A 27,884-nucleotide genomic window follows, 5' to 3' on the forward strand; every position below is an offset into this window, starting at 1 on the left:
CGGTGGGGACCTCGTGATGCTCTTGCTGATCGACGTACAGGGTGCCTTCGACAGCCTCCCTCACGCAGTCGTCCAGCAGGGCCTGAACCTCCTTGGCATCTGTGGCAACCTGCGGGAGTTCCTCTCGTCGTCCCTGCACAATCGCACCCGCAGGGCATGTGTGAGTCGATCGAAAAGCACCCCCCATCCAGTCGCTGCAGACGTACCAAAGGGGTCAGTGGTGAGCCCTTTCCTTTTCAACCTGGCCTTGGCACAGTTGCCTGCTGCCCTGCCGATCGACCCTCACTTCCCCGTGCAGTCCTCAATCTACGCGGACGACATCGCCCTGTGAGTTCGGGGACCACCCTCAACACATCCGCAAGGCACGTGCGGCCCTACAGAGGGCCCTGGACACTGCGGCTGCCTACTAGTGCAGCATCGGCCTTACCATCTCGGCCAGGAAGACCGAGGCCTTGCTCTGCATCCCAGAGCAGCAGCCCACCGCTCAGCTACCCGGCTGCGATTGGAGGGCGTCCAGGTTCCATGGAGCAAGGCGGTCATCTACCTGGGGCTTCGCATTGAACATTGGCTGACCTGGCTGCCGGCTACCAAGGCCCTGTGCGCCCAGACGCTTCGGGTCCACAAGGCGATCTCACAGCTCCTTGCCCGTGGACAGAGCTGTACCACCAGGTGGGCCCTGAAGCTCTTTGAAGCTGCTGCCACTTCATGGCTACTGTATGCCCTCCCTCTTGTTGTGCTGCCTCCACCCCGCCTGCGGAAACTGGATCTGCAGCACCGGTCTGCAATACGGCTCTGTCTTGGCGCTCTTCGAACCTCACAAGTGGCCGCTACTCTTGCTGAGGCAGGTGCCTGGCCCCTGTCACTACTCTTCCTGCAACAGGGGTTACGACACATTGATCGCCTACACCATGCCGCAGATGGTCATGCACTCCTGACCCGCCTACGCTTACGGCCAGCATCACACATGGGACGGCTATGTTGCCTCTATAAGGAAGTCATAAGGGACACGCCTGCAAACGCTGTACAGCCTCGCTCACCACATCGACCACGAATCCCTATCTCGACGGAGCTGCCAGGTGTCTCGAAGAATCGTTCCCTAACATGTGCCCTACAGCAGACGGCAGCCTCTCTCCTCCAAGAGAGATTTGGGGACCACCTTCACATCTTCGTCGATGGATCCGTGATACCGGAGACCGGCTCATCCACAGCAGCCTGCGTTGCACCGGCCCTACAAGAGAGCAAGCTGTGCCATCTCCCGGGACATGCAAGCTCTACCACAGCTGAGCTAGCAGGACTCCACCTTGCTGTGGACCTACTGGCAGAGGAGCTACCAGCGACCCCGGCAGCCATCTTCTGCGACTCCAAGGGGGCGCTGCTCTGCCTGCAGAGCCCTGACAGGGTTAGCCTTAGGGTTGCTGTGCTCTCTTCAAGATTAACGACCCTTCAGGACTCAGGATGTTCACTATCCCTGCATTAGCTACCGGCACACGTGGGGATCCCGGGCAATGAAGAGGCGGACACTATTGCAAAGAGTGCCCACCACTGAAGCGTCCCCCTCAGCCCTGCTGTAACGGCCGCAGACTTCTCGAGACACAGGTTGCGACGGCACATCATCACCTGCCACCCGGACAAACGGGTATCCCTGGGCCGGCCTCCACGGCCTCTTCCACAACACGGCCTCCCACGAGGGGATGCCTCGTTGCTGCTCCGACTTCGAGTTGGCTGCTACTGGACGGCAGCCCGCCGGCACCGCCTTGGGAAAGCCACCTCGCCAGCCTGTGCCTCCTGCAGCGAACCAGAGACTCTGGAGCACCTCCTGCTGGCCTGCCCTGCTCACCTGCAGCACCGCGGCCGACTTCTGCAGGAATTCCACCACCTGGGGCTCCCGTGTTCACGACAGGAAGATATCCTCTTCCCCTGTCGTAATCAGCTACCAGCCTTCCTAAGTGTCGTCGAGTACCTCGACTCGTCGGGGCTCTCGGCGAGATTATAGGACATTTCTACAAAGGCGAATAGCCTAACGGCCATCCCACCGCCTCGGGCTTCCTGATCCGCCACTACTTCGCTTCTGCTGGGCCACCTCCTATACGATCTATCACCAGCCTACTCCTCCGGTCGAACCCAATAAATGTTTCTACCACCACCACTGGGCCCTCCCGGCCGCGCTGCTCGGATGCTGCTAGGACGACCCTCTACCTTTCTCCCTCCTACCCTCTCTCTCCTTTACTCCAATCTCCCTCACCCTGCTGGCGCTGTGCCGTGCTCCCGCATGGGTTGCAGAAGATAGTGCTTGCCTTTCCTCCTTTCCCCACAAAAACTACTTCGCTCTCTCATGGAGTCGATGATATCCTACATGTCTGGAAAGATCACTTCTATACGCTACAATAATGCGCATTTAGAATCATTACTCTTTCACAGTTGACAGGCTACGGAGTACCATTATTTCGATAGCGTCAGATGCCCTGTAGCCTGACGTCATATAAAAAGTACAAGAAGGGTCAAATTGTTCATCTAATAATCATTTCCACTTAATATATTTCAATTTGCAATATTTACACGTAAAACTAGAGCTGGTGCCCTGAATGTCTTAAATCAGCCTGTTTACAAGAATTTGTACGCCTAGAGGCTGCTGTAGTTTAAACGGAGCGATCACTTGGGGGGATTCGATTCCATACGACGTCTGAATCACCAAAAATGTTCCTGTCTGGTGTGAGAATTTTTTGTTGAAAGCGAAATATACGTCCTAAAATATGACTTTTGCTGTTTAATTTACGTTTGTCATCTTTTGCTAATGTTACTTCCACTATTAAACTTTATTTCATCTGCATGCCGCCACAAGAGAAAGAAAGAGAGAGAAACAGGAAGGTTAGCCAGGCTGAGCCCGGCTGACTACCCTGTACTGGGGAAGGAAGAAAAGCGTACTGAAGTATGACGGGAAGGAGAGAAGTTCGCACTCTGGACGCACACGCACGCACACGCACAAGTATATATAATATATTCGTGTGTGTGTATGCGTGTGTGTGCGCGCGTGTAAACGAGCAGAAAACCGAAGAGCCCTATTTTTATTAGTCGTATCATAAGAAGCCAACAAACAACGGCACCAAATAAATGGAAACTAACGTGGACGAAAAAACAACTGGCCGCAGGTATCCGATTTGCGGCCAGTTGTTTTTTGTAAATCTAACAAACATTTCACACTCGAGCAACGATAGGGATCTGCAAATCGCGCACACCATAGGCTGCATGCTGCGTCCCGGCTACGCTCCAATAGATTGTACACTTCTCCGTCAAGGCCATTCAAGGTGGATGTACGTGAAGCATGTACGTGGAAGTCGCAGAAGTGAAGTGGAACTGTACAGCAGCTATTTATTATCTTCGCTATGCCATCTTCCTACCCTTTCTCTCTCTGTCGTTTCCCCAAACGCGCCTTCACTAGCGTCGTCAAGTAGGAGTCTAGAGCCACATCACTCAGACCAATCTCTCCACCTTTCTCTGAATAAAGTTCCTCTCCCTCTCTCCTTTCTTCTGTGGAAAATGCCTTGATGACTTCCCGCGACACCATATATCTCGATGTCTGAACAACGTGCTCCGTTTGAAAACCGACTTGCAGGCGCAATTCTAGCAAGCGAACTTTTTTCTGTGTCGTGACTTTTGTCCATTTCCTTTTTCTCGTTGTTTCCTAAAGCCTAATATACATAAGTGTATTTAAGGCAGCCTATCGCGCGACAAAATGAAACGGTTGTCACGGCCATCGCGTTGTCCTGTCGCTCTTGTTGTGCCTCGCCTTGGCGCGCTGTTCATCCACGGTTGGGGAGGGGGTCTCAACTTGCATTTGTCTCCAGGTGCGAAGGCGCCTCGTCGAAACGTTAGAGCCAGGCTGAAACTCTGCCCCGCATTGATTACTCGGTATTGCCTGCGAGGCATTCTTGAATGAGCGCATCATGTGTCGCGCTCCGGCTACGGAAACTCTTCACCGTTCGACGCAGGAACAACGCCTCTCGACCCGGTCGGTGCGCCCTCTGTGTTGTTCCTTCACGACACCTTCACCAGCGTAACTGTATACTGCGACGAGAGGCGGGCACGTCGACGTGAGCGACGGAGAGCGAGTGTCTCGATCGTTACAGCCGTCTCGTCCTCTCGTCCACGTGTGCATCTTGCGTCACTCGTCGCGTCGCTCTCGATCGACGTGCTCTTGTGTTCGGAGTGAACAATAGTTGGAACTGTTTTTGGTCTTTCTTTCTTGGCGCAGCTTCGCAGGTGTTTTATTATGCAATGCGGCATGGGTGCCGTAGCGTGACCGAACGTGTATCGTATACGGTTTGAAACTGGAGTTGGTTACTCCTCGCTCTAATCCTCACTTAACGATCTATTTGGTCATCGATGAATCTCTGACACCAAGCTCCGAGGCAACTGTCGATGATAGTGTGCGCGTTCGTTCGTTCGTTCGTTCGTTCGTTCGTTCGTTCGTTCGTTTGTTTGTTTGTTTGTTTGTGTGTTTGTTTGTTTGTTCGTTCGTTCGTTCGTTCGTTCGTTCGTTCGTTCGTTCGTTCGTTCGTTCGTTCGTTCGTTCGTTCGTTCGTTCGTTCGTTCGTTCGTTCGTGTGCGTGTATGTGTGAGTGGGGCTCATGCGAGAAAGAGAGAGAACGTGTGCGTGCACAGGTGTGCTGATTATTCATTTTTGATGTTTGCCACGCGAAGGTTGCCTGTCTTGATTTTCTGGTACGTTCATATTACACGTTTGTTTGCCTCCGCCCATCTGTAGCGGGTTTCGTCTGTAGCGGGCTTCGTTTTATTTATGTCGTCTAATCGTTTTGTATTCACTGCCTTCCGCTTTTGCGTGAGGTGTTCTATGGTTATACATGTTAACCATGTTATACTATGGTTAACCTGGCTCAAGTAAACGTTGATTTATAGACGCGCTCGCCCGTTATCATTCGATGTGCGCAATTTTTGGTCGCGTCCGCATATACCGGGTGGTGTGAACGTGTTTTAGTTTCAAGCTCAAACGCCTCCTGGCTGACACTGATTGTGCGTAGGCGTAAAAATGATTCTGCAGCGAACAAAAAAAGAAAAGTTAACGATCGAAAGTAGAATTCAGGTGGTCGTGCGCTAGTAATTCCAGTTCCCATTTCCCTTCGCCTTTCCCAGCAAATTGATCGAGAATGTTTCGAAAGACAAAAAAAGAAAAAAAGAAATTCAGGCTGCCTTGTCGGTTCCGGTACAGTTATCACAAATTCACGCCCAACTGTCGTTCTTGTTCAAAAATAAAAAGAAATAAAATATAAAGTATACAGCGACGTAAAGCTAAGGAGTGTTTCTCAGCTCGACCCTCCGTATGGTGGTAGTCCACGCTCAGATAAGCTTTTTTTAATCGATTATTCACGTAGCTCGCGTAGCATCGAGAAAACGGAAATAAAAAAGAAGAAAACGAGAACGTCAGTTGCGTGGCGGAACCAATTACATTTACCAAGGAGGCGACGTTCGGGCATCGTGATTAATAGTCCGTCGCACGCAAGCCTTCGTCATTTTTCACAAAGATAACGAGTGCAACGCCTTGCCGTGGCCTGTTGCTCCTACGAACCACTGCGACTGCGAGGCGCTGACGTGTGCGTTTCTCACCCGTCACTGTGTGTATTTTTTATTAATAAGCAACATAAACATTTTGTATTTTAAAAAGTTCATTTCGCATTCGTAGACGCTGCGTAATCGTGGGCGCATATCCCGTGCGGCGTATACCTTGACCGGCCCTGCACGCGGCACCCAACATCGCAAGCGAATGCGTTGACGACTCGAACCTCTTCGGGACGCTTGCGATCTTCCCGGCGCCTTGTCAACATTATTTGTCATTTGTAATCACCGTGACCAGAGGGAGTCTTGTCAATGAGTGCATGTCCCTCTGAAGAACGGTTCAAATTGGCGCCAAGTCGTGTCCAAAAACAGCCGGTACAAACGGGAAGCCTCAGCTCGGGACCAATTCCGATGCCGCCTATTCAAATGCATACAAGACGCACAAATGCTTTTATCAAACAGACCCTGGACCGATTTATATGGAATTGGTTGCAACTTAGAGAGAAAGTTTAATTCTAGCGGCTGACAACAGCAAAACTTCGATTTTAGCGGTGAACAGGTTGCAGACGCTCCTTCTATAACTAGCGATGAAGTTAGAAGGGCCCTGCAAGACATGAGCCGAGGAAAAGCGGCAGGAAAAAATGGAATAAGAATTTATTTAAGCAAAGATGTAGGAAATAGCATGTTTGAAAAGCTTGAGGCCCTTTATACGCAATGCCTCACGACTTCAATGTGCCAGAGAGCTGGAAGAATGCTAACATTACAGGGCGTTTCAGGGAACACTTCCAATTCTTGTTTTTTTTTAATTGCCTGTTGCAGATAGCGCAATTCCAGTTCATGAGGTGGTCTATTCGAAGAGGTTGGTATTACTTACACAAAACATTGAGATGCATAGTCGACTGATTAACAAACATTCACTAATTAACTTTAAAAGTATTCGACCAATGTCATTTACTGCAATTTACCAATTCTAGCGAGTAAGACTTCAAGACATATCCAATTGAAAAGCATTGTCTGGATGACACCATTTAGGGGAGATGATCGAGTCGTCAAACTTGCAGTAAAAATTCTTAACAAGGCGTCGTTTTATGCATTAAAACTCAAATATAGCTGGAACACCAATGCATTTCTACGCAAAGTTCGGGAAATAATATTTCGAAACGTGTCCTCCTGAGAATTTGTTCCAAGTGGACCTGCCTACGAACTCCCCCGCTAGAATTTGTAAATTGTAATACGTCCCATAAGGTAATTAGATAAAAACTTAATTAGTGATTTTTGTTAAGTGGTCGATTATGCATATCAGTTTTCCGTGCAAGCAATGTCCACCTCTTCGTGTAGACTAGTGTACGGTCTAGAATTGTGCTATTTGCCACAGACAATTTTTAAACATTTTTGAAGATGTTCGTTGAAACACCCGAAATACGAATCCATACATTAAAGAATTGAATAATTATAGCTCAGTTAGCTTGCTTTCAGTGCTGCATAAAATATTCACCAAGATAATTTCCCATGGTAGCAGAGCAACATTTGACTTCAATCAACCAATAGAACAGGCTGGCTTCAGGAAGGGATATTCTACAATGGATAATATCCATGTCATCAATCAGCCAATTCAGAAACCTGCGGAGTACAATCAACCTCTCTATATGGCCCTCATAGATTATGAAAAGGCATTTGATTCAGTTGAGATAGTAGCAGTCACAGTGGCATCGCATAATCAAGGAGTACAAGAGGCATACGGGAATATCATGGTTAATACCTACAAAGATTACACAGCTGCATTGGCTCTCCACAAGAAAAGTAGAAAGTTACCTATCAAGAAATGGGTCAGACAAGGAGACGCCATCTCGACAATGCTATTCACTGCATGCTTAGAAGAATTGTATTCAAGCTAGTAGACTTGGAAGGCTTAGAATTGAGAATCAACAGTGAATATCTCAGCAAGCTTCGGTTTGCAGATGACATTGTCCTGCTCAGCAACACCGGGGGCAAAGTACAACTGATGATTGAGTACCTTAACCGAGAAAGTGTAAGAGTGGAGTTGAATATTAACATGCAGAAGACAAAGATAATGTTCAACAGCCTAGCAAGGGAATAAGAATTCAGAATCGCCAGTCCGCATCTTGAGTCTATACAGGAGTGCGTTTATATATATAGGTCAATTACTCGCAGTGGAGCCTGATCGGGAAGAGGAAATTAACGGAAGAATAAAAATGGGTTCGAGTGCATACAACTGGGATTACCAAATCCTGACTGGTAGCTTGCCACTGTTGAAAAGAAAAATGTACAATCATTGCATTCTACCGGTGCTGTAACATGGGGCAGAAACTTGGCGGATAACGAAGGAGCTCGATAACAAGTTAAGGACCACGCAAAGAACGATGCAGCGAAAAATGTTAGGCGTGACATTAAGAGACAGGAAGAGAGAGCGGTGCGGATCAGAGAGCAAGCGGGGATAGCCGATATTGTAGTTTACATTGAGGGAAAGCAAATTAAGCTTGGCACGCCATGTATGCACAGCGTTGGTGACCGGTGGACCATTTCAGAGTGGGTGCCAAGGGAAGGGAAGCGCAGTCGAACACGGCAGAAAATTATACGGAGTGATGGAATTAGAAAATGTGCAGGCGCAAGTTGGAATCAGTTGGCGCAAGACAGGGGTAATTGGAGACGAAAGGAGAGTCCTTCGTCTTGCAGTGGACAGAAAAATAGGATGGTGATGATCATGTCAGCAATCGGTTGTTCCTCTCGATCATATAGGAGATAGGCATATGATCACTTACATCACTGTTATAACACCGGCAGCGCTATAGGTAGGCGAGTTTTCAAACGATGACGAGGTTGAAGAAGTGACGTGCGTTGGAGCGTCTACCACGCTCCTAAAACCTTGCTTTGTAAAATAAGCAAAGAAAAAAAAGGGCTTTTCTGTTTGTTTTCTTTAAAATGTCGTTTACGACGCGTTTTGTTTATCGAGCATGATAACAAGCTAGCCTTGTTCTGCAGATGGTCGACACTAAACGCTGACCGCATGCCGTATACTGTAAAAACTGGCACGACTAAAGACGTCTCTTCGCCGGTTTGTTTCTCAACGAGAGAGACTCCGCCAGTCGCTTGCATACGCTAACACAATCGTGTTTCCTCGCCGTTTTTCGATCACCACAGCAAATGATAAACTGCTTTGCATTTCGGAGCCAGCAACATCACCGATTATATCGAGTCGTAACATTAAACTGATTTAAATGCGGCAGTGAAACGCGCACTCTCTTAGCGTTCACAAGCCAGATGTTTCAGCGGGACGGTTTATAAACGGCGAACCTCCCAGTCAAATGGGGGTGAAGTGGGCGCATTACGGTACCCTCGTTGTGTGCCCAATTAATGCCCACGTCAACGGGAGTTTTATCGTACGCCCATTCAATGGGAGAAAAAAGATGTACGAAAGGGAATGCGCTAGAGGACAAGCAAAAAACACCCATCTGGGTGTTTTTTTGTTTACAGTGTACGTGCCAAGCGTGGGCAAAGGGCCGCGCGCGGAGAAGATCCTGCATGCTGCAAAATGTATGAACGCAGCCCTTAAGAAATAGAAAACAAACAAAAACAAACTTAATTTACTGTGCCGACATGAAAGCACTGTACCCTTTTCCTTCTGCCTATCTTGATTAACGTTGCAAATGCCCGAAGTAATGGTTTGAGCTTAAAGCTGGACAATCTGTCCATAGTAAAGAATCCCAGGCATGTACCATCTGTAAGGCACAAACTGCGTTAATGGAAATGCGCGCTTTGAACTTGTGGGGCGATACATGCTGATTTTATCCCACAGCCATTATTCAAATCCCTTGAATGGCGAAACCTTTCAACTATAAAGTGGCCGATCGTTAGCCCAAGCGGTCTTTTATCATGAAAAGAAGATATCCAGTTTGTGCGATCCTCACCGCCACTCTACAAAATGTGTTTCACTAACTTTAAAAAACGGATGAAGTGCATTGTCTTTCTCTATTGTCGCGGCGCTAATCTTATGCGGCTGCTAAGTGCCGTTATTCTACGACGTGTTTGAGACAAGAATTCGGCGAGGCGAACGACCTTCTTATTCGAGGAACAATGGGAAGAAAAAAAAATATGAAAAACCAAGTGTTCGCTTTAGCAGAACTGAGGGAGATCAGCTTTGAAGACTGGGATAGCGCAAAAACTAATGGTAACCGGCGCTTTGTGTTCTCGGAATTCCTATCTAGCAAAACTCGCGGGGAGAGGGTTATTTCCGGTGTTTCTTGGTGAAATTTAGGTTTGGAGCTTTTTATATACATATTTTTGACAGTGTTCCAAACGACTTCTCGCGTGTTGCAGCGGACTGCTTAATGATTCTCTCTACTGACATTTTAATGTTTCTTTCTTTCCCCCTTTTTTACTGACATCCACCAGTTAATGGTACATGTTGTTGGTAACAGTGTTGTCGGAAGGGCGTCTAGTTAAACGTTACAGTAGCCACCGCATATTTGCTTAGGTGACCTCTTTGTTTTAGTTACCATAAAAAGAGGGATACCGGGAACAAATGAAATAGGAGCGGACTCAATTCAAGATAAAAGAGATGCATTAGATGTTCATTAGATGCAACGCCAAGAAGTGCATGGCAAATGCGTCCAAGCGAGCAGCGGAGTAGAGCGACCACAAGGAGGGGGAGGAAAAGAAGGAAAGGTAACGCGGTCAACCAGAAGCACGTCTGGTTTGCTACCCTACACAGGGGAAGGGGTTAAGGGAAGAAAGGAGAGCGAAGGAAGAAGGTACTATTGGTGTGAATACGCGCGGTTGTCCACAACTTCACGCCTGCAATCGGTCACTGAGGCCACTCGATTTGATGAAAGTAGCAGTGTCTGCGTCGCTTTGTAAGCCTGCGACGCGTGGGGCCATGGTCCGAGAATCTTAGTCTCTGAAAATGGGCTGTTATCTCATCGGTTTAACACCCTCAGAAGAACGTCGCGTTAGATCTCATAGAGATTACAAAAACACGACACGTGCTCGCTTCACATCTGCACGAGTCACAAATCGATGTGCCGGACATTCCAATAAGGAATGAGTAGGGTTTCGTAAAAGCCATCCCTACGCAGAGGCGGCGCTGTAATGTTGCATCACGGCGGGAGAAGTTCGATGGAATCTGCTGCTTCAATGTGGGATCCAACTAGTGGAGACGGCAGTAGGAGAATATTGGGTTGTTCCACAAAATTTCAGTCTTGGTTTGAGCAAGTAAACGATGACCACTCACAGCGTCTGTCCTTGATAATGGTGTAGGAAGCGTCTGCAGCCGTAAGCGCGGAATTTTCACGTCGTTTTTTTTTTTTACAACTGCTTCAATTATGAACGTGGTGCCCGTTACGGGTTGTGCGTTTTCTCATTTACGATTATACATGACATCAGATGCTGCTTGGCGAATAACAGCTCTAGAAAGTTTCCGCATTCCTGTCACAGTGTCGTCACATCTTGGGTAATGCTAGTTTTCTTTATTCGTGCCAACACTGCGTCGCCAAGGAATCGTAGCCTAGATTAATATCTGACCGTGCTTTAACCCGTCGCAGTAGGTCTCTATTGTTCAAGCTCCGCATGGAGTGTGTTAATGTCACATCGCCTTCCCCGACAAGAACGCATAGACCGAGCCCTTCGTGCCCAGATTGTTGACACTATATATACAGCGAAATGGCTGAGTACTTGCTGTTGGAATGGCCAGTTTTCAACAAGTGTTGCCGTGTGCTGCTGAGCAAGTTCGAGCAACTTAAGCTGCTCGAGCTGCGCTTACTGATATATTGTTTCCGCTAGGTCGTGCTTCAACTCGTTATGAGGTTCGCATAGCTGTGCTGGAATTCTTGTCAACTATGGAACTAGACTCTTGTTTGTATAATGCTCGCACTCTGCGGTCATGTTTGTTTGTTTCTTTCTTTGTTTGTTTGGCCTCTGCCCATGGCTCATGGTGTGATGTGTTGTGGTGTGCCTTCCTTTTCTTTTTTTTCCTTTCTTTATCTCATTTGTCTTACCTTTCGCTCTTTGGGGTACTATATGTGTTTGTAGATGAACAACAACAACAACAACAACAACAACAACAACGACGACGACGACGACGACGACGACGACCAGTTCGTTTAATGTGCCCAGGTAAAGCCCTGAGGTCCGAGTGCTGATGCACTGAAAAACAAAAGCAATAAAGGTAGAAATGTTTACGACTACGACTAAAGCTATGGGATAAAAAAACAGACTGAGAAAACCAACATAACAAATATAACTGGACAACAGCTACATAATGAGCAACAATGTAGCAATAACATAATTGAGAGACGGAGAACATGCATGCAAGCAGAGAGAGTGAACTATGAGAAGTCAGGAGAGGAGTGAAGCAAGAGAGAGGGCTCAAGAGAAAGTGCGAAGCTCGGAATAGAAAGAATACAACACCTTTTGAAAGCCTACCAAGGTGGAGAAAATTACACTTGTAATTATTCTGCATTCTTTGGAAAGGCGAGTGTCTGCTGCAAGAGGCAGGAACGTGGAAAGACCAGTGTTCCCTGGCAGTCTGGAACCTGCAGGGAAACAGAAGCAAGTAGATCTGAACATGTAATGATTCCATGAATGATGTTATATAAAGGGAGGACGTCAGTACGACTGTGTCTGCAGCAAAGTGACACAAGAGTAGGATAATTATTCAAACTTGAAATGTTGTTGGTGCTTGAGATATTCATGAACTTGAGCTTATAGGTATTCATGAACATTTTTTTTGCACACGATCATGTAAAGATCCTATGTGAATTGCTTGTGGCATTCAACATCAATGAGGTGCATTCAAGTAGCGGGAGAGAGATGGACGTGAACAATTTGAGGAAGGTAAATGGATTACGGAAATCTCTTGTAAGTCTGTAGACGCGTAACCGAGCTCGGGCGGCCCTCGTAGTGCTATGAGCTTGGAGTTGGGGGGGAAGCTTAACGCATTATCAAAAAGCACATCGAGGTCACGTTTTCCAACAACCTTCGTCAACACTGCATGATATCAACACAATACAGAAAGACGATATCATGGATTTTACGCGAATATGACAAAGTTCTGGTTTTCTGTGAGCCCCTTTAACTGCGAACATTCATAGAATGAGAATAGGTCGGACTGCACAGCGCGGTAGCCTTCATTACTGTGTATCTCTTTAAATATTGTAGGATCAATCAATCAATCAATCAATCAATCAATCAATCAATCAATCAATCAATAAAAGGTGTTTGTTAAAGGGCCCAGGAACAACCTCGAGGGTGTTGGCGCACACGGCGAAACAATGCGCAGGAAGAACAATGCAAGCTCACACCCGCGCACACATAAAAAAGAAGAATTGCGCGAACACAGATTTTAAAAGAGCATAAAATGCGTACGCGAAGAGAATGCATAGAAAGAGCTGAAAAACAGAAGAAAGGATAACAGAATGACGGAACACACAGCAGATATGAGAGTTTTTGTTCAGTTATTGAAATTCCTCTGCAACTTCTTTCAGGAGAATATTAAATTTAGGCATGAAGATATCTAGGCACTCTGAATGGGCGTTATATGTCGCCTGCGCTCTTGATAGAGGGTCACAAGAATCTGAAGGCTGAAAGGCGCGCTGTTTCCTTGTGCCATTCTGCGGAATGTAAAAGCGTAGATTAGAAAGCAAGTGCGAGCAGCAGATTTTTCCATGTATTAATTTGTGAAGGAAAAGAACATCCGATTTGTTGCGTCCACAGGTGAGAGTAGGTAACGTGAGTGCCTCTATTAGCTCTATGGAGATGGAAGGCTTTTGACAGAATCGATGTTTATACATGGATGTGAACTTTTTTTTTTGTGCACATTTTCGAGAAGTTCTCGATTTGGCCTACATGTACCGCCCCAAACCACATAGACGTACTAAAGAACTGGAAGGTATATGCCCTTATATAAAGTTACAAATGGCCCAGATTGTTTGAAGTATCTCGTTACCCGACATACTGTGCCGAGCGTTTGAAGTGCATGCTGCCTCGTCTGTTGATGTGGGGCGGGAAACTCAGAGAGCTATCGAAGCACACTCTAAGGTCCTTTGTTTCCTGAGCTCTTGGCAGGAGAACGTCTTTAACGCTATAGAGAAATAAAGTCCTGTTAGTCTTCCGCGTGGAGCATACAACTTTCGTTTTTCATGCATTTATGACCAGCTTGTTTTCAGCGCACCATGACGCAAAATTTGCAATTTCCTTCTGAAAAGCGGCGCCATCATGAACATTTTTTACTGCTTGAAAAAGTTTCGCGTCATCAGCACATAACGAAATTGAAGAGTTTTGAATGACTGCCGAAACGTTGTTAATAAACAGCGAGAAAAAAAAGAGGGCCCAGGAAAGACCTTGAGGAACTCCACTTGTAAGCGCACAAAGTTCTGACGACTGACCATCTACGCTAACGTAGCAGTGCTGGCCGCGTAGGTAGCTTCTTATCAGCGCTGTGACAGAGTGGTGCAGATCAAGTTGTGTCAACTTTTAAAGGAGTATTTTGTTGCATACAACTACAAACGCCTACTGAGGCCAAAATCAATGACATCGAGCTGTCCTTATACACTGCTTGAAAGGCATGACTACTACTACTACTACTACTACTACTACTACTACTACTACTACTACTACTACTACTACTACTACTACTACTACTACTACTACTACTACTACTACTACTACTAATAATAATAATAATAATAATAATAATAATAATAATAGGAGAACCACAGATTTCTTTCTTCGTTATTTATTTGCCTTATTTTGTCTCGGGGGCAGGAATACTGGAAAAGTCTGTATCATGAAAAATCATGTGGGAATGATGTCGCAGAGTGTGTCGGAGACACACGTCGTACAAAAAGGCATGTCACAATCAATGTTGCCAGTTTCGGCGTTCTCCCGCTAAATTTAGTGGTTTGCCGAGCTGCCTAGCAGGATAACTTGTCCTCTCACGGGCGGCGAGCCCATTAGCGGTCCTCATGTAATGTTGGCTTCTTTTACCAAAATACCAAAATAGAACTTTCACCATCCAGCAATTCGCTGTGCCACAATAATGTCTCTTTTTTTTTCTTTTGTAGGGCGGGGGCACTGGAATAAAAAAAAAACAAAAGAAAACGTGTTGGCCACAATCGAATGCCTACTTTGTGCACCTAATGTGGCTACCGAAAGAATATCGAAGAAAACGTGAGACGCTTGGTCCACCGAGAACCATACGCGTACTGCTCGGCATCCTACACCAGTGAGACAAGACCTTCCAGAGAGGTTGAGCTCAAGCGAACGCGCTGCAATCCATCGAGTTCCCACAGAGATGGCGGCGAGAGAGTATTGTTTCTTTCTCTCGTCTGCTAGCCAGGAAGTGTCGAAAACTCTGCCAGCCGAAATTCCACTTGGCCAGAGAAAACCGAACGCGCACTGAAGTGCGCCGCGCGGTGGTCGGGGCGCACGACCACCGTGTTCCCCCACTGCTGGGTGGTTGAGAAAAACGCATGCGCTCTGGCTGGCTCTGGCAGCCCGCGGGTAGGGTAGCGAGAATAAAAAGTTGAAGAAGCTCAATGTGTCCTCGCGACTAAAAGTCAAAGTAGAAAAAAAAAAGAAATAATAGCGTACTTAACCTTGCTGGCTTTAGTGTCTTGACGTGGATGCTTTGGCATTTGTGAAAAAAAAAAGTTTGATATGTTTTTATGTTACATGACGGCACAAATGAACCACCACAACGCTTCGACTCATCGGATCTCGCTGTGTGCTTTGTCAACTTGTCTGATAGTGTGTTGACTTGGCTTGTCTCGTTTTATGTTCCGATGTACGACTTTAGAAAAGTCAATGCACCTTTGGCGTCGAATGTTTATAACAACATTAAACCCACAAAGTTGTGGAATTGAAAATCTAAAGCGCAACCTTGGAAATGTCAATGCACCTTCCACATCAAAAGTTTATGAAAATTTTGTACCCATAAAGTTTCGGAATTGACATCTATGCGCTCCGTAGATTCCGCAGCTTCCGCGAGATGCCGCGACGAGCCCGTTTGTCATCATCCTTTGTCGGTTGAGCCGATTCCATCTTGATCTCCACTTTGGAGCGTTCTCTTTTTCGTACTCTTACTACATACGGTATTTGGTACCGTTTCTTGCAAGCCTTGTCACCTGTGGGGTGATCTTCATCGCAGAACTTGCATTTATGAGAGCAGACATGATCCTCCCCTGGGTCTTGCATACCACATCCCCTGCACATCAGGTGTGGGGCAAACATCTGATCTGTGTCCAGTTCTCCAACATGCGTAACATACGTCGAATTGCTTCCTGTGCAGATAGCACCTCACGAGGGTTGACCCATAATTGATGAAATTGGGCACCCTGAATCCGTCGAACAACACAATAACCGAGTCCGTAGCTTTGATACGCAGTGCAGCTAACGCCGTTGGGTTGCATTCATGAACAACCTTTTTCTTGATCACACTTTGAATGTCATTGAGGTTCAATCTTCTAATAACCGCCTTGCACGTCGAGTAGGGGGCCGTTTCATAAGCGCTCACTTCATATTCCGCCTCCATGACCGTAACAGACTCGATTCTCACATTACTTCCGGCATGATCGGAGTCCGGTGTACTAACCACCACGATATTCTGTGTGAAGTTGGAGCAGACGATGTCTTCCTTCTCTTGGTCTGCTGTAAGCCCAGCAGCCTCGACGATCGCTTCTCCAATAGCTGTAGTGCTGACCTTGTTCAGGTTGTGGCCTTCCCGAGGCCTAACGATGATTTTCCTGTTCTCCTCCGGCAGTTGCGGCATCCTTGACGCCTTCACAATGCGGCGCTTGAGCTTGTCGGCCCCGGCGGCACCTTTGTTGGCGTTCTCCTTTCCTTGTAATTCTTGGGTCAAATTGACGTTTCCACCAGCTCCCCATGTATTTTACGCAGATCGCGATCTTCGGTTGGTGACCACCTGCCAACCCATTCTTTCCTCGCCGACTCGGGTCTGCAAGGAGAGTTCGTCGTCCATACGTGTATCAGCCATGCCGGCTTGGCGAGCTCGCTAGACCTACGCGGCGTTAGGCCCAGCGGGGCGCCCACGTACGATGCACAGAAAAAAGTTGACAAAAGTCCAAAAAATGCTGGCCCACCTTGTCCAAAGCTATATACCCACCGATTCTTGTTAACTTCAAGACTCCGATGATGTGCTTGAATGCGTGGTCCTGCCGAAATTGCCTGCGGAATCATATAAAAAAGACGGAACCGATGAGGGGCACGTCCGCATCTCTTCTGCTTCTTCCTCCCCCATTGTAGTTCATGAAGGTTTTTTTTTTTTAGTTGCGCTTAGCAAAACGTTTTCTCAATACGTTTTCGCGCTTCACATTTGTGCAAAAAAGCGCTCATTATTACTGATAATTTAGATATTTTATTCGATCCATTATAGACGATAAGAAACAGACTCTTCTATCCAGTGTAAATTTTCACACTTTAACGTAGACGCAATAAGACATAATTACAACGTGACGCTGATTGTTCTCCTAATTTGGCTGGCTTTTAGTGGATTTTGGGTGCTCGTATCGCGGATTTTAGAGTTTTTGATGGTCTCGACTAGCGGGGGTCTTTCGTTTCTATGCATGTAAAATATAGTTGGCATCGCTGGTCCGAATACGTACGCAACATACCAAGTGCAACTGATTCAGTCACCTTATGCGGACAACGAAAACTACAGACATTCTGGCCAGGCACTGGGAGTCGGCGGCCGTTGGCAACTATGAGTCCCTCAACATTGTGGAACATGGTCGCGAAAATTAACGTGTACGGCCGCCGCTCGTTCTCGCGCGCGGCTGTTTTCCGCTCTTTCTCGCTACACCCTCACGGCGTTCCAATTTCAGTGGGGGGGGAGGGGGTCTTTTTTTGTGTCTTGGTGTTGGGGTAGGCGGGGCGGGGGTGGGGGGTAATTTGGCGGTACCGGTCACGGTCTGTCAGTGACGTAATGCCCTCGCATCCATCTCAGCCTTGCATGACGGATCCCCGCTATAACCCCTCCAGGAGGCTATCATTCATATCAGCGTCTATGTTACACAGTGGTGGCGCCAAGGCCTACACGGAAAAAACGTTACGGGCAGCGGGACTGGGTAGTTAGGGGGCTATAGGGAAAGAAGGAAGGACACCGGTAGAATGGACAGTCCATACCGTTATGGGAGGAGGACTGGCCATCGCCGCTCTGGTATGCAGGAGGTGAATGACGCATGTCTCTCAAGGACACGCGCCTCGCACGCGGCCTGACCCCTCAGCGGTCGGCCAACGAGCGCCGCTGTTTCCTTGAGTCTATTTAGTGTTTCTCTGTGTGCGTGTGTATATATATATATATATATATATATATATATATATATATATATATATATATATATATATATATATATAAAAGAAAAAAACGGGGTTGGCCGAGGGGCCCGATTTTTAGTAATCATATCATAAGAAGCCAAAATGGCACCAAGGAAATTGAATTAAAGAAATGATAAATAATGGAAATGAAAGTGGATGAAATAACAACTTGCTGCAGTTGCATATATAAATCTATGCACATACGGGAACGCTACAAGTCCGTCTACCCCGCGCGTGAACCGCGCTTCGCGGGACACGCAGGTGAGTGGAACCCATCCGACCGTATATAGTGCCAACAAGATATTTAAGAAAATTGCAATAATTTTCATCACTTTCCTAGCAGGTTCCAGCAGGCTCCAACGTTCCGAACAGTCATATTTTCCCACGCGTCGTAGGAAGGTTCCGAAGCTTTCAAGCAGGCGTGTTCACCTCTTAGTTTACAAGACCGGCATCCTGGCGATCAACTGCAGTGGAGACTTCAAAGCCCGCAACCGACGCAGGCACTATATGACATATCGGCCGCTTGTGTTGAGAACCGGGTCGGAGTTGTTTAAGGGCTCCGACTTTGCCAGTCGTCGGTGTCATATGCACGCGGCAAAAAAGTATATATAGTACAGTGAATGTGAGTTGGACCGCCACCAACCTGGACATCGACAGGGTGGGTATATTCGGTCGAACCGAATGGGTACAGCCTTCACCGGCCCCCGAGTTATTGACTAAACAAAATCGAAAACGCGCACTGTAGTGGCGTCGTAATTTTGAATCGCTCGCCAAACTATACGCACTTGGCTGCCGACCAACCTGCCCACTGGCGTAAAAGCCTTGCTGACTTTAAACTCAAGCGCACTTACTGTAGACGAAGCAAGCAGCGGTATAGGATTCCTCATCAACCGTATACCGTGCTCAATGGTCGCGTCATTGTCCTGCGGATCAAATGAGCTATTGTTGCAAGCAATATGCGTACGCCGATGCAGATAACTTCTCGGAGTGAGCGACATGGCAGTAAAGCCGTAAGCACGCAGGCTGCTGTACTAGCAGCGCTTGCATTAACCACCGAACTAAACTGAGCGGCCTACGCATTAATATGGGCGAGGAACGCATTCAAACGGCAGAACTTTGATCAACATTTCATGCAATCGGCGCAAGGCCAAGTCGTCATGCACGAGAGAACTTAGCCCATTGTATGACTAACGCTATGCTTGCGGTGAACTGTGACTAACACCGAAGCCTGCCTTTTTTGCAGTTGTAGGCCAGGCTGACGTTTAAGTCAGGCTTGGAGTGCTTTTCCGCTCAAGGGCCGGAAGTGGTCGAAAGTTTGCGAAGAGGGGATCAGAAGGCTTTACTGTCCTCCCAGGGCACTCACTCGCTTCCTTCTCACGTGACCTTCCCTTTCCACACATATCTGACTTGCTGGTACAGTGCTATCTTATCCCAGATATAATTACAATGAACACATCGCGGCGTCCGCGCATGGACATGTGATCGCTGCATGTACCTTGCATAACCGAACAATTATGTTCGCTCTGTCAATTTCGATCTTGCGCTGCCAGTTCTCTTTCGCGAGACTCGTGGCAATGACATCGCCGCACTGAGGAACCAGCCATATGCGAAAAAAAAAGAAGAAAGAAAGAGAGAGCGAGAGAGAAAAGGAGTGTTATGGTCACCGAGCGTGGCGCCGGCCCAGCTGTCGCAGCGCGTAAATCCCCGAATGGGGACCGGTTGGCGAATTAAACGCGCCCTTACGTAGCGGCGCAAACGTTTCGCGTCATTAGAGACGTTTAGCTTGTACGCTAATCCGGTAAACGGGAGCGGTTTGGGCGGGTTACCGGATGGTCGGGGCGTAAACGTGAGCGGTGAAGCCGCCTGGTGTTGTAGAGCTCAACCAGACAAACGCATAGCTAAAACTGCAGTAACTCACCATATCCTGCTTCGCCACTCGTGCAAATTTTTGGCAGCGGCGTAATTGTGAACACGATTACGCCACTGTCGACGTTTAGCGCGTCCGGTATCCGGGAAAGCACGGGCGGTTTTCCGGTTTAGCGGAGGCGTAAAGGTGAGCGGCCCGATCGGTGGCGCCAGCTGGTGGCGCAAAGCTCAACCACACAACCACAGAGCTAATTACTGTATTCTGCTTAGCTGCTGGGGTAAATATTCGACAGTGGCGTAATCGTGTTCACAATTACGCCGCTGCCAAAAATTTGCACGAGTGGCGAAGCAGGATATGGTGAGTTACTGCAGTTTTAGCTATGCGTTTGTCTGGTTGAGCTCTACAACACCAGGCGGCTTCACCGCTCACGTTTACGCCCCGACCATCCGGTAACCCGCCCAAACCGCTCCCGTTTACCGGATTAGCGTACAAGCTAAACGTCTCTATTTACCCCAGCAGCTAAGCAGAATACAGTAATTAGCTCTGTGGTTGTGTGGTTGAGCTTTGCGCCACCAGCTGGCGCCACCGATCGGGCCGCTCACCTTTACGCCCCCGCTAAACCGGAAACCCGCCCGCGCTTTCCCGGATACCGGACGCGCTAAACGTCCCTATTATTGAGCAAGATTGCGCGTGCACCCGCGGCCCCTTACCGTGTGCTCGGCGATCGTGCTGCTGTTCGCGTGGAGTTTCGAATCTCTGCAGCGGCGAGAGATTAATGGGCTCCGCAGATGCGGCAACGGCTCGCCGGATGCGTCGAGACTCGCTGCATGTGGTAATGTGCACCGGCAGTACGTGCTTGCCCTTTTGCAGTTTGGGAAGGGGTAGCGCGGTGGAAGTGGCAGGGGCGGCTTACAGAGGCTTCCCGCGGAGTTGCTTCCCGCTGCGCGAAGTTTACAACGTAACTTTTGTGCCCAAAGTTTATACTGTGTATAGTATACAACGCTCCAGGCGCTCATGTCGGATACGTGCACAAGTCGCCGTGGTTCGTTACCCGAGAAGAGTATATACATAGATACTTAGATACATATGTACATAGATACATAGGAGATCGCTTTCCTAGCGACAGGTAGCCTCGTCTCCCGTCTTTAGTCAAGTATACACTCTAAGAAATAAAGGACTAAAAGGGGTAGGGAGGTTAGTCCTTTTGGGGACTAACTGATTTGCCACAACCATTAGTCCTTTTGGGGACGAACTGACATGGGATGAACTGTTACTCCCCATGCGCTTACTCCTTCGGGGACTAACAGTTGCTCATGCCCGATGGTCCTCAAGGAGTAACGGTAATTCGTTCCGATGCTCCGCAAAGGTGGAATTAATTAAATTAGGCATTTATACCATAATAAAAAAAATTAATGAGCTGAAAAAAAAAACCGTGCCCCGAGCAGGGGTCGAACTCACGTCCTCTCGCTCACAAGTCACGTACTCTAACCACTTTACCACACCGCTTGTTTTTTTTTCTTTATTACATGGAAAAGAAAACTGAACGTGTATTACAAAGTGGACACCACTACACACTTAAAACTCAGGCAAAGACACACATGCATCCAACAAGTGCATCCAGTCTGGCGGAGGTTCCTGCGCAGCGTAGACACTTCTTACATAAGCAGCACTTTCGCGAAAGAAGGACTTTGTAGATCGCGGGCTTTCGGCATGGCGGTCACACAGTCTACTTCTCCATAGGCTATGTAAACCAAGTACTATGAACATGTCATAGGGAGGACCACCCGTAACCTTAAACGGTAGAAACCTAATTGTATATGGAGTCATGTCAATGTCCTTTTTGAGCGTCCGTTGGAGAATGTCCCAAAAGAATACAGCGTCCCTACAGTCTATGAAGCAGTGATCTATGGTTTCGGCACGTGGACAGAGCCGACAGTTTGTTGACCACGGCACAAAGCAACCCCTCGAATTCAACCAAGTTTTAACAGGGAGTGTTTCCGAATGTAATTTAAAGAAAAATGTTTTTACTCCAGGAGGTACACACATTTTTCGGACGCGCTTAAGTACATCCTGATAAGGTCGGTTTAAATAAGGTGCACGATACAAAGGATCTGGGAAAATAGAGTCCACCAGTGCCGCAGAAATTGCTTTTCGACTCGCAGTGAACACGTACTCCAGGCTGAATCTAACTTTCAAGAAAAGAAATGTGTCAACAACCTCCTTAAGAAAGCCCCAAGGGGCCTGTGGGACATCTTTGGCATTTGATGACACTACTATATTAGGAATATAATGAACTAAACGGAGTTGCAGCATTTCACGCAAAAAAGGATGGTCATTGTCTCGAAAGAAGAACAGGCGTGAAACAATTTGCCTGATGAAGAGGTGGACTAATCCTAGACCACCACGTTCAAGAGGGAGGAACAGATTGTCGCGCCGCATCGATTCACAACTGGAACTCCAAATGAATGTTGCAAATACGCGATGCAGTGCCTGAAGGCGAAGTCTTGAGCAGTGCAGTACTTGCAGCACATACATAAGACGGGAAGCTAAGAAAACGTTACACACTTCAGCACGAAAGAACATTGACAAATTCCGCCCTCGCCATGAATTCACTTTACGTTGAATTTTGCCAACTTCTCCCGACCAATGAGCGTTGCTATTTCTATACTGTGAGAGAGGCACACCTTAATAACGCAGATCTTCTTTCCATTGAATGCCTGCGTAATGTGATGGCATTGTGGCCCATAATCCAAACCAAAAACCTGAACTTTTTTCAAAGTTAACGCTTGCACCAGAAGCCGCACAATATTCTTCTGTAATTGCAAGAGCAGTCTTCACACTCTCTTTATCTGTACAAAAAAAGGCCACGTCGTCTGCATACGCAAGAACCCGAACCTCATTAGTCAGTAATTTAAACCCTTGGAAATTTTGTTCTTTAACAATGCTCATACAAAGTGGTTCTAAATACAAGCAGAACAGGAGCGGTGACAAGGGGCATCCTTGTCGTACTGATGATACAAGCCTAATCGAATCGGAGAGAGAGCCATTCACTATCAGCCTCGTTGAACCATTAGCATAGCATATCCTGACACCTCTAAGGAGCAGGGACCCGATATTTATATGCTCTAGTACAGTAAACAGGAATGAGTGATTTACCCTGTCGAATGCCTTAGCCAGATCTAGCTGTACCATTGCCACCTGTCCAAACCCTTCAGCTACACACTCTAGCACCGATCTCGCAACATGAATGTTCGTCTGAATGGACCGGCCCCTGATGCCACATTTCTGATGATCACCGACCACAGATCTTATTACAACTTGCAAACGGTTAGCTAATACCTTAGCAAAAATTTTATAATCAACGTTGCATAAGGAGATAGGCCGATATCCGTCAACTTTTTGCAATTTAGACTCATCATCGCTTTTGGCTATAAGGTCGGTGTGTCCTTCGTACATTGTGGCGGTTAGGTACCCTACTTCCAAGGCCTCACGGTACACCTGAAGTAATAATGGTGATAAGAGGGAACGAAAACACTGATAAAATTCGGCAGTAAGGCCATCGGGGCCGGGCGTCTTGCCCTTCGCTAACGAATCGATGCATGAAGTTACCTTATTGATATCAATGTTTTCATTTGTGTAATCGTAATCATCCTGATTTAACTGGGGCAGCAACGATACAATTTTTTTGGCAGCATCTGTATCCAATGGCTTGTGTTCTCGAAATAGTTTTTGATAATGCTCGAAAAACGCTTTAGTTATTAGAGTAGGCTCGTTAACAATGATTCCACCATACTCTATATGTAGTATTTGTTTCGACAGCGCGTGTCGGCGTTCATCACCAAGGGCCCTACTGCAAGGCTGTTCTTCCAGGAAACGCTGCTCTCGCGCACGCACTAGTGCACCTCTGTATTTTTCTGCGTTCAAAGTTTGTAACTGTGCCTTCACCTTATAAATATCATCAATATATTGACCCGGGTGTAGGCATTCAAGCTCATGCAATTCATTCAGAAGTTTATACAATGCTTTGTAATTATTCTTTTTTTCAAAGGCCAATATTGACGATTCTTCGATAGCTATCATTTTAACTTCCTGTTTGAATAATTCCCACACAGCAAAGAGTGGCAAGTCCTTGCGGCATGACGCATGAGCTATAAGTTCAGTAACACGATTTAAGAAACACTCACGCGAAAGTAATTGGTTATTAAACTTCCACAGCTCCCAGCACATACGCCGACTTTGATACCGACGGCTGCCAAACGATGCTGAGACTAAGCAATGGTCACTAAAGAATATAGGGTGCACAGTGTAACCATAAATAAGAGGTAGTGCGCTAAGTGAAACATAAATTCGATCAAGCCTTGCATGCGAGGTGCCCTGGAAGTGCGTATATCGACATCCTGCCTTTTCATTTTCCCCAATGTCCACAAGCTGATAATCACATATCAGGCGTTGCAATGCATCACTACTTGGATCATGTCTCAGCTTCAGTGACGTACGATCTTGCGCGCTACATACACAATTAAAGTCTCCAAAGAGGACCAATGCACGATCAGTACAGAAATGATGTTCTAGAGATAAGAAGAAGCACTCGCGTTCACGTAACTTGGTCGGAGCATAAATACACAGAAATCTAAAGCTCATACCACTGATATCCATATCGCAACATATTAGGCGCCCTTCCCTATCTGTAAACAAATGTAGCAAATCACATGGTAAATGTTTTCTAACAAATAACATACAGCCTGCGGAAACGCCGACTGCATGGCTGACACAAACATTATAGTCAGATAGGAATGGAGATAGAGCTACTTCTGTGTTTTCGTCCGATTCAATCTTTGTTTCTTGGACAGCAGCAATGTCTAATTTTCTATTGCATAACAAATGAAGAAGCTGTACTTGCCGTCGCTTACTTCGTAAGCCACGGACATTTAAAGTGCCAAAATGGAAGGGAAGAGCGCCCGCCATGATTACCTATGTAGGTGCAGCGTCTAAACACTGCTCCAGAGGTGCACCACTCCCTTCTTGATGAGGTGATGCACAATGGGCCTTCTGGTGCACGTTAACACAAGGGACATCTGCAGGAGTAGGCGTTCCCCGGAGCGGTTTTGTCAACTTTGACACCTTGGGAACGCGAGCCTCTTTTCCGGAGGGCGATGAATTGTCAGATGGCGCTGGACGCTTCTTAGCGGCCTCGCACATCGATCCAGATTCCCCTGACGGTGGGCGATCTTGAACTGGTGGCGATTCTGCCCATGACACAGATGCTTCGTCGTCAGGCGTCTTAGTCTCATCCTGGCTCGCAGGCTTCTGGCTGAGGCTAATGTCAGCCGATAACGGCTTAATCTGTTCTTGTCGATGAGTCTCAGGGAGTGTTTCTCCAGTTGCATCCACAACTTCGCTCACGTCCATGAGATGGTCGGTGATGGTATCATCCTCAGCTGGTCTATTTGCACGAAGCTTGTCAGCGTAGGTTCCGACGCATGCATCTGCAGGGTGACCGTAGCGGTGACAGTTACTGCAGCGTGGTGTTCGACATTGTCGCCGGATATGCCCAACTCTGTTGCACCGGAGGCAAAGTGGTGGTCGGCCAGGTACCAAGATAAGACACTGGTGGCCATATATGCTCAACAGATGTGGCAAATTACTGGCAGAAACGCCATCTTTCAATGTGAACGCCACGTCTCGGTTAGTCGTTTGCCAGCCCTCCATGCCGTCACACCGCCACATTTCTCTCGTGATGGACTGCACTGTGCCATATGGCTCTAGCGCTTCAACAATCCGTCTCTGTTCGAGGTGTGGGGGAAGCCAAAGGAGCTTCATCTTGATATTTTTGCATTCCGGGTCAATGACAAGGCACTTGAGGCCCTTCACCAACAACTCGCCTTTGTCGACAAGTTTCTGTTTCGCGATGCTATTAACACATGTCACCAACCACAAATGGCTCATCTGGTATTGTCCAGCACCGAGGATATCAGTTGCACTTAGCACTGAAAGGAGAGCATCGCGAAAGTCCGGGGCCCGATACGGCCGCCCTGCCAGGTCAGCATGCAGGAAAACTGAATTGAGGACGGTGTTGCCAGTAGGTAGACGAGGAAGAACGACTTTATAATTACCGGAATCGGTAGATGACGGTGGGTGTGATACTCGGCCAAGGGCCGATGCGCTGTTTCCAGCGGAGCTCATCGCAAACGTGGCCGTTCGAACAAGCCTCTTCTTCTTCCTCCTACCACACCGCTTGGTTGGCAAGACGGGATATTTAGACAAGGTTAAGCATGGGAGCACAAGTGCGGCAATATAAAAGTGACTCCGTATTTTGTGCCAGCTATGCCGTGAGAGTCTAACGTTGAGCGTACTTGCAACCATAAGCGACGGCGAAAAGAAATCAGCCCGAGTATTATTAGGGTGATTTAAACTGAGGTACTACGCCATGTATACGTGTAGCGAGCTCAAACGGGGCACCGAAGTCGACAGAGAAGGGCAATTTCTCTGTCACTTAGCGTGTGCCGTTTGCGCTACACATCGCTTCAGTTCGCAACCTCCTTGGAACGGAAGGAACTTAGATACTATTGACCAAGAAAATCTAGCCGTCTATCAATGACTTGCGCGTTTAATGTGTATTGCTCACTTATGGGGTGCGCACGAAGGGCATGCCTCTTCACATTCCAGTTTTAAGTTTCACGTAATTTTGGAAGAGGCAAGGTGCTGCTTTGCATGTAGTTCAATAGACAATGCACTAACTTCGAACCATTCACGATTTATAGACAATACCGTTTTCGCCGCATCGCTCCATGACACGGACGAAAACAGCGAAGTGCCTGGGGAGTAACTGTTGCCGTTCGTCCCAGGTTCGTCCCCCCATTGCTCTCTTTCCGAGCAGGGACTAAACACTTACTCTCCGAAATTTGCACACGGCACGCACATTCATGCAGTTAGTCCTTTGAGGGACGAAAGCGCCCTTTTTAGGACTAACGGCGCAGTTACTCCCGTTTTCCCCGGGATTTTTCTTAGAGTGTAGGCGGGTGCACGCGGCGTACTTGACGCCATCCAGAACATCCGTCTTCGCTACACTGCCGCGGTATTGCAAGGGCACGCAGTTCGTAAGCCAGGAGCGGCGCGGCGCATCGATTACGTGGCCTGTCAGGGGCCGTGCACCGCGGCTGTCACGTGGGTAGAAAAACGGGGCCCGTCAGTTATTGTGATGCGCACGAAAGACGTATTAGCAGGGGGCTTATCATTTATAGCTTCGAGGAAGCTGTATAGGCGGCGGAATTTGCGAAGGCCGGTGATGCAGCTAGCGCACGGTTCGTATAAGTGAATTCCTTTCGCTGTTTAATGAACGTGAGTGAGTGAGTGAGTGAGTGAGTGAGTGAGTGAGTGAGTGAGTGAGTGAGTGAGTGAGTGAGTGAGTGAGTGAGTGAGTGAGTGAGTGAGTGAGTGAGTGAGTGAGTGAGTGAGTGAAATAACTTTATTTCGGCCCAGAGAAGACGCAGGGAAGCCCCCGCGCCACCCGGCTAGTCCCACGTAGGGACCGCCAAGCCGAGCTTGACGGCCCGATCGCGGGCACTCTGGACGGCCAGGGGCTGCCCAAGAGCGCAGCCCACCTATCCTCGCTGAAGGAGGAGCCGATGGCTTCACACTCCCACAACACATGGTCCAATGTTGCCCTCAGTCCACAGGCAGGGCAGTCCGCACTGGGATATCTTTCAGGGTATATGGTATTCTACAAAAAGCTTCTCAAGTGTTGAGAGGTGTCACCCTTTCACTCGACCTCACGATTAAAAATTGTGCGGTGGAGTCCATCACACCACGAGGTTTAGTAGATATACTGCGCGTAACCTATGTTGCAAAGCTTGGCGCTGGTGTTTAGCTCTGAATGCCCTTGAATTAAGCGTTTGATATATCCTTACCTATGCCATGTATCCCGCGTAAGTTCTGGCAAAATTTAAAGAAGAACAGGCAAGTTCCAGGTAGACGGGCAAAACTCATGAGCAGATGTTTCTCGACGCTTGGAGCAAGTCAGACTTATTTTTTAATTTCGCCTAGTTACATTAACAGTTATTAATCAACTTCATCAAATATTATATTCAGAGCAAAAGTGTCC

At 47.6% G+C, this 27,884-nt stretch overlaps 2 protein-coding genes and 1 long non-coding RNA gene across 3 annotated transcripts in view; 1 reads left to right on the plus strand and 2 right to left on the minus strand.

Annotated features, from left to right (window-relative positions):
• LOC139059373 (uncharacterized) overlaps positions 1-27,884 on the plus strand; it is an 82,988-nt gene that overhangs the window by 28,801 nt on the left and 26,303 nt on the right. The gene's annotated exons all lie outside the window — the stretch shown is intronic.
• Positions 21,349-23,047, minus strand: LOC139059721 (uncharacterized). The gene has a single exon (XM_070538159.1). The coding sequence runs from the start codon at positions 22,364-22,366 to the stop codon at positions 21,359-21,361; it is 1,008 nt and encodes a 335-aa protein (XP_070394260.1). The 5' UTR covers positions 22,367-23,047; the 3' UTR covers positions 21,349-21,358.
• On the minus strand, positions 24,755-25,966 carry LOC139059465 (uncharacterized). The gene has a single exon (XM_070537892.1). It carries the CDS (start codon positions 25,964-25,966, stop codon positions 24,755-24,757), a length of 1,212 nt encoding a protein of 403 aa, XP_070393993.1.

This window comes from Dermacentor albipictus, chromosome 4 (genome assembly GCF_038994185.2).
Source record: "Dermacentor albipictus isolate Rhodes 1998 colony chromosome 4, USDA_Dalb.pri_finalv2, whole genome shotgun sequence".
NCBI classification, from domain to species: Eukaryota; Metazoa; Arthropoda; class Arachnida; order Ixodida; family Ixodidae; genus Dermacentor; species Dermacentor albipictus.

Coding starts and splice junctions, on each gene's coding strand:
- LOC139059721 (XM_070538159.1), bottom strand. CDS start 22,366: ATGTTCTTTCGTGCTGAAGTGTGTAACGTTTTCTTAGCTTCCCGTCTT.
- LOC139059465 (XM_070537892.1), bottom strand. CDS start 25,966: ATGAGCTCCGCTGGAAACAGCGCATCGGCCCTTGGCCGAGTATCACAC.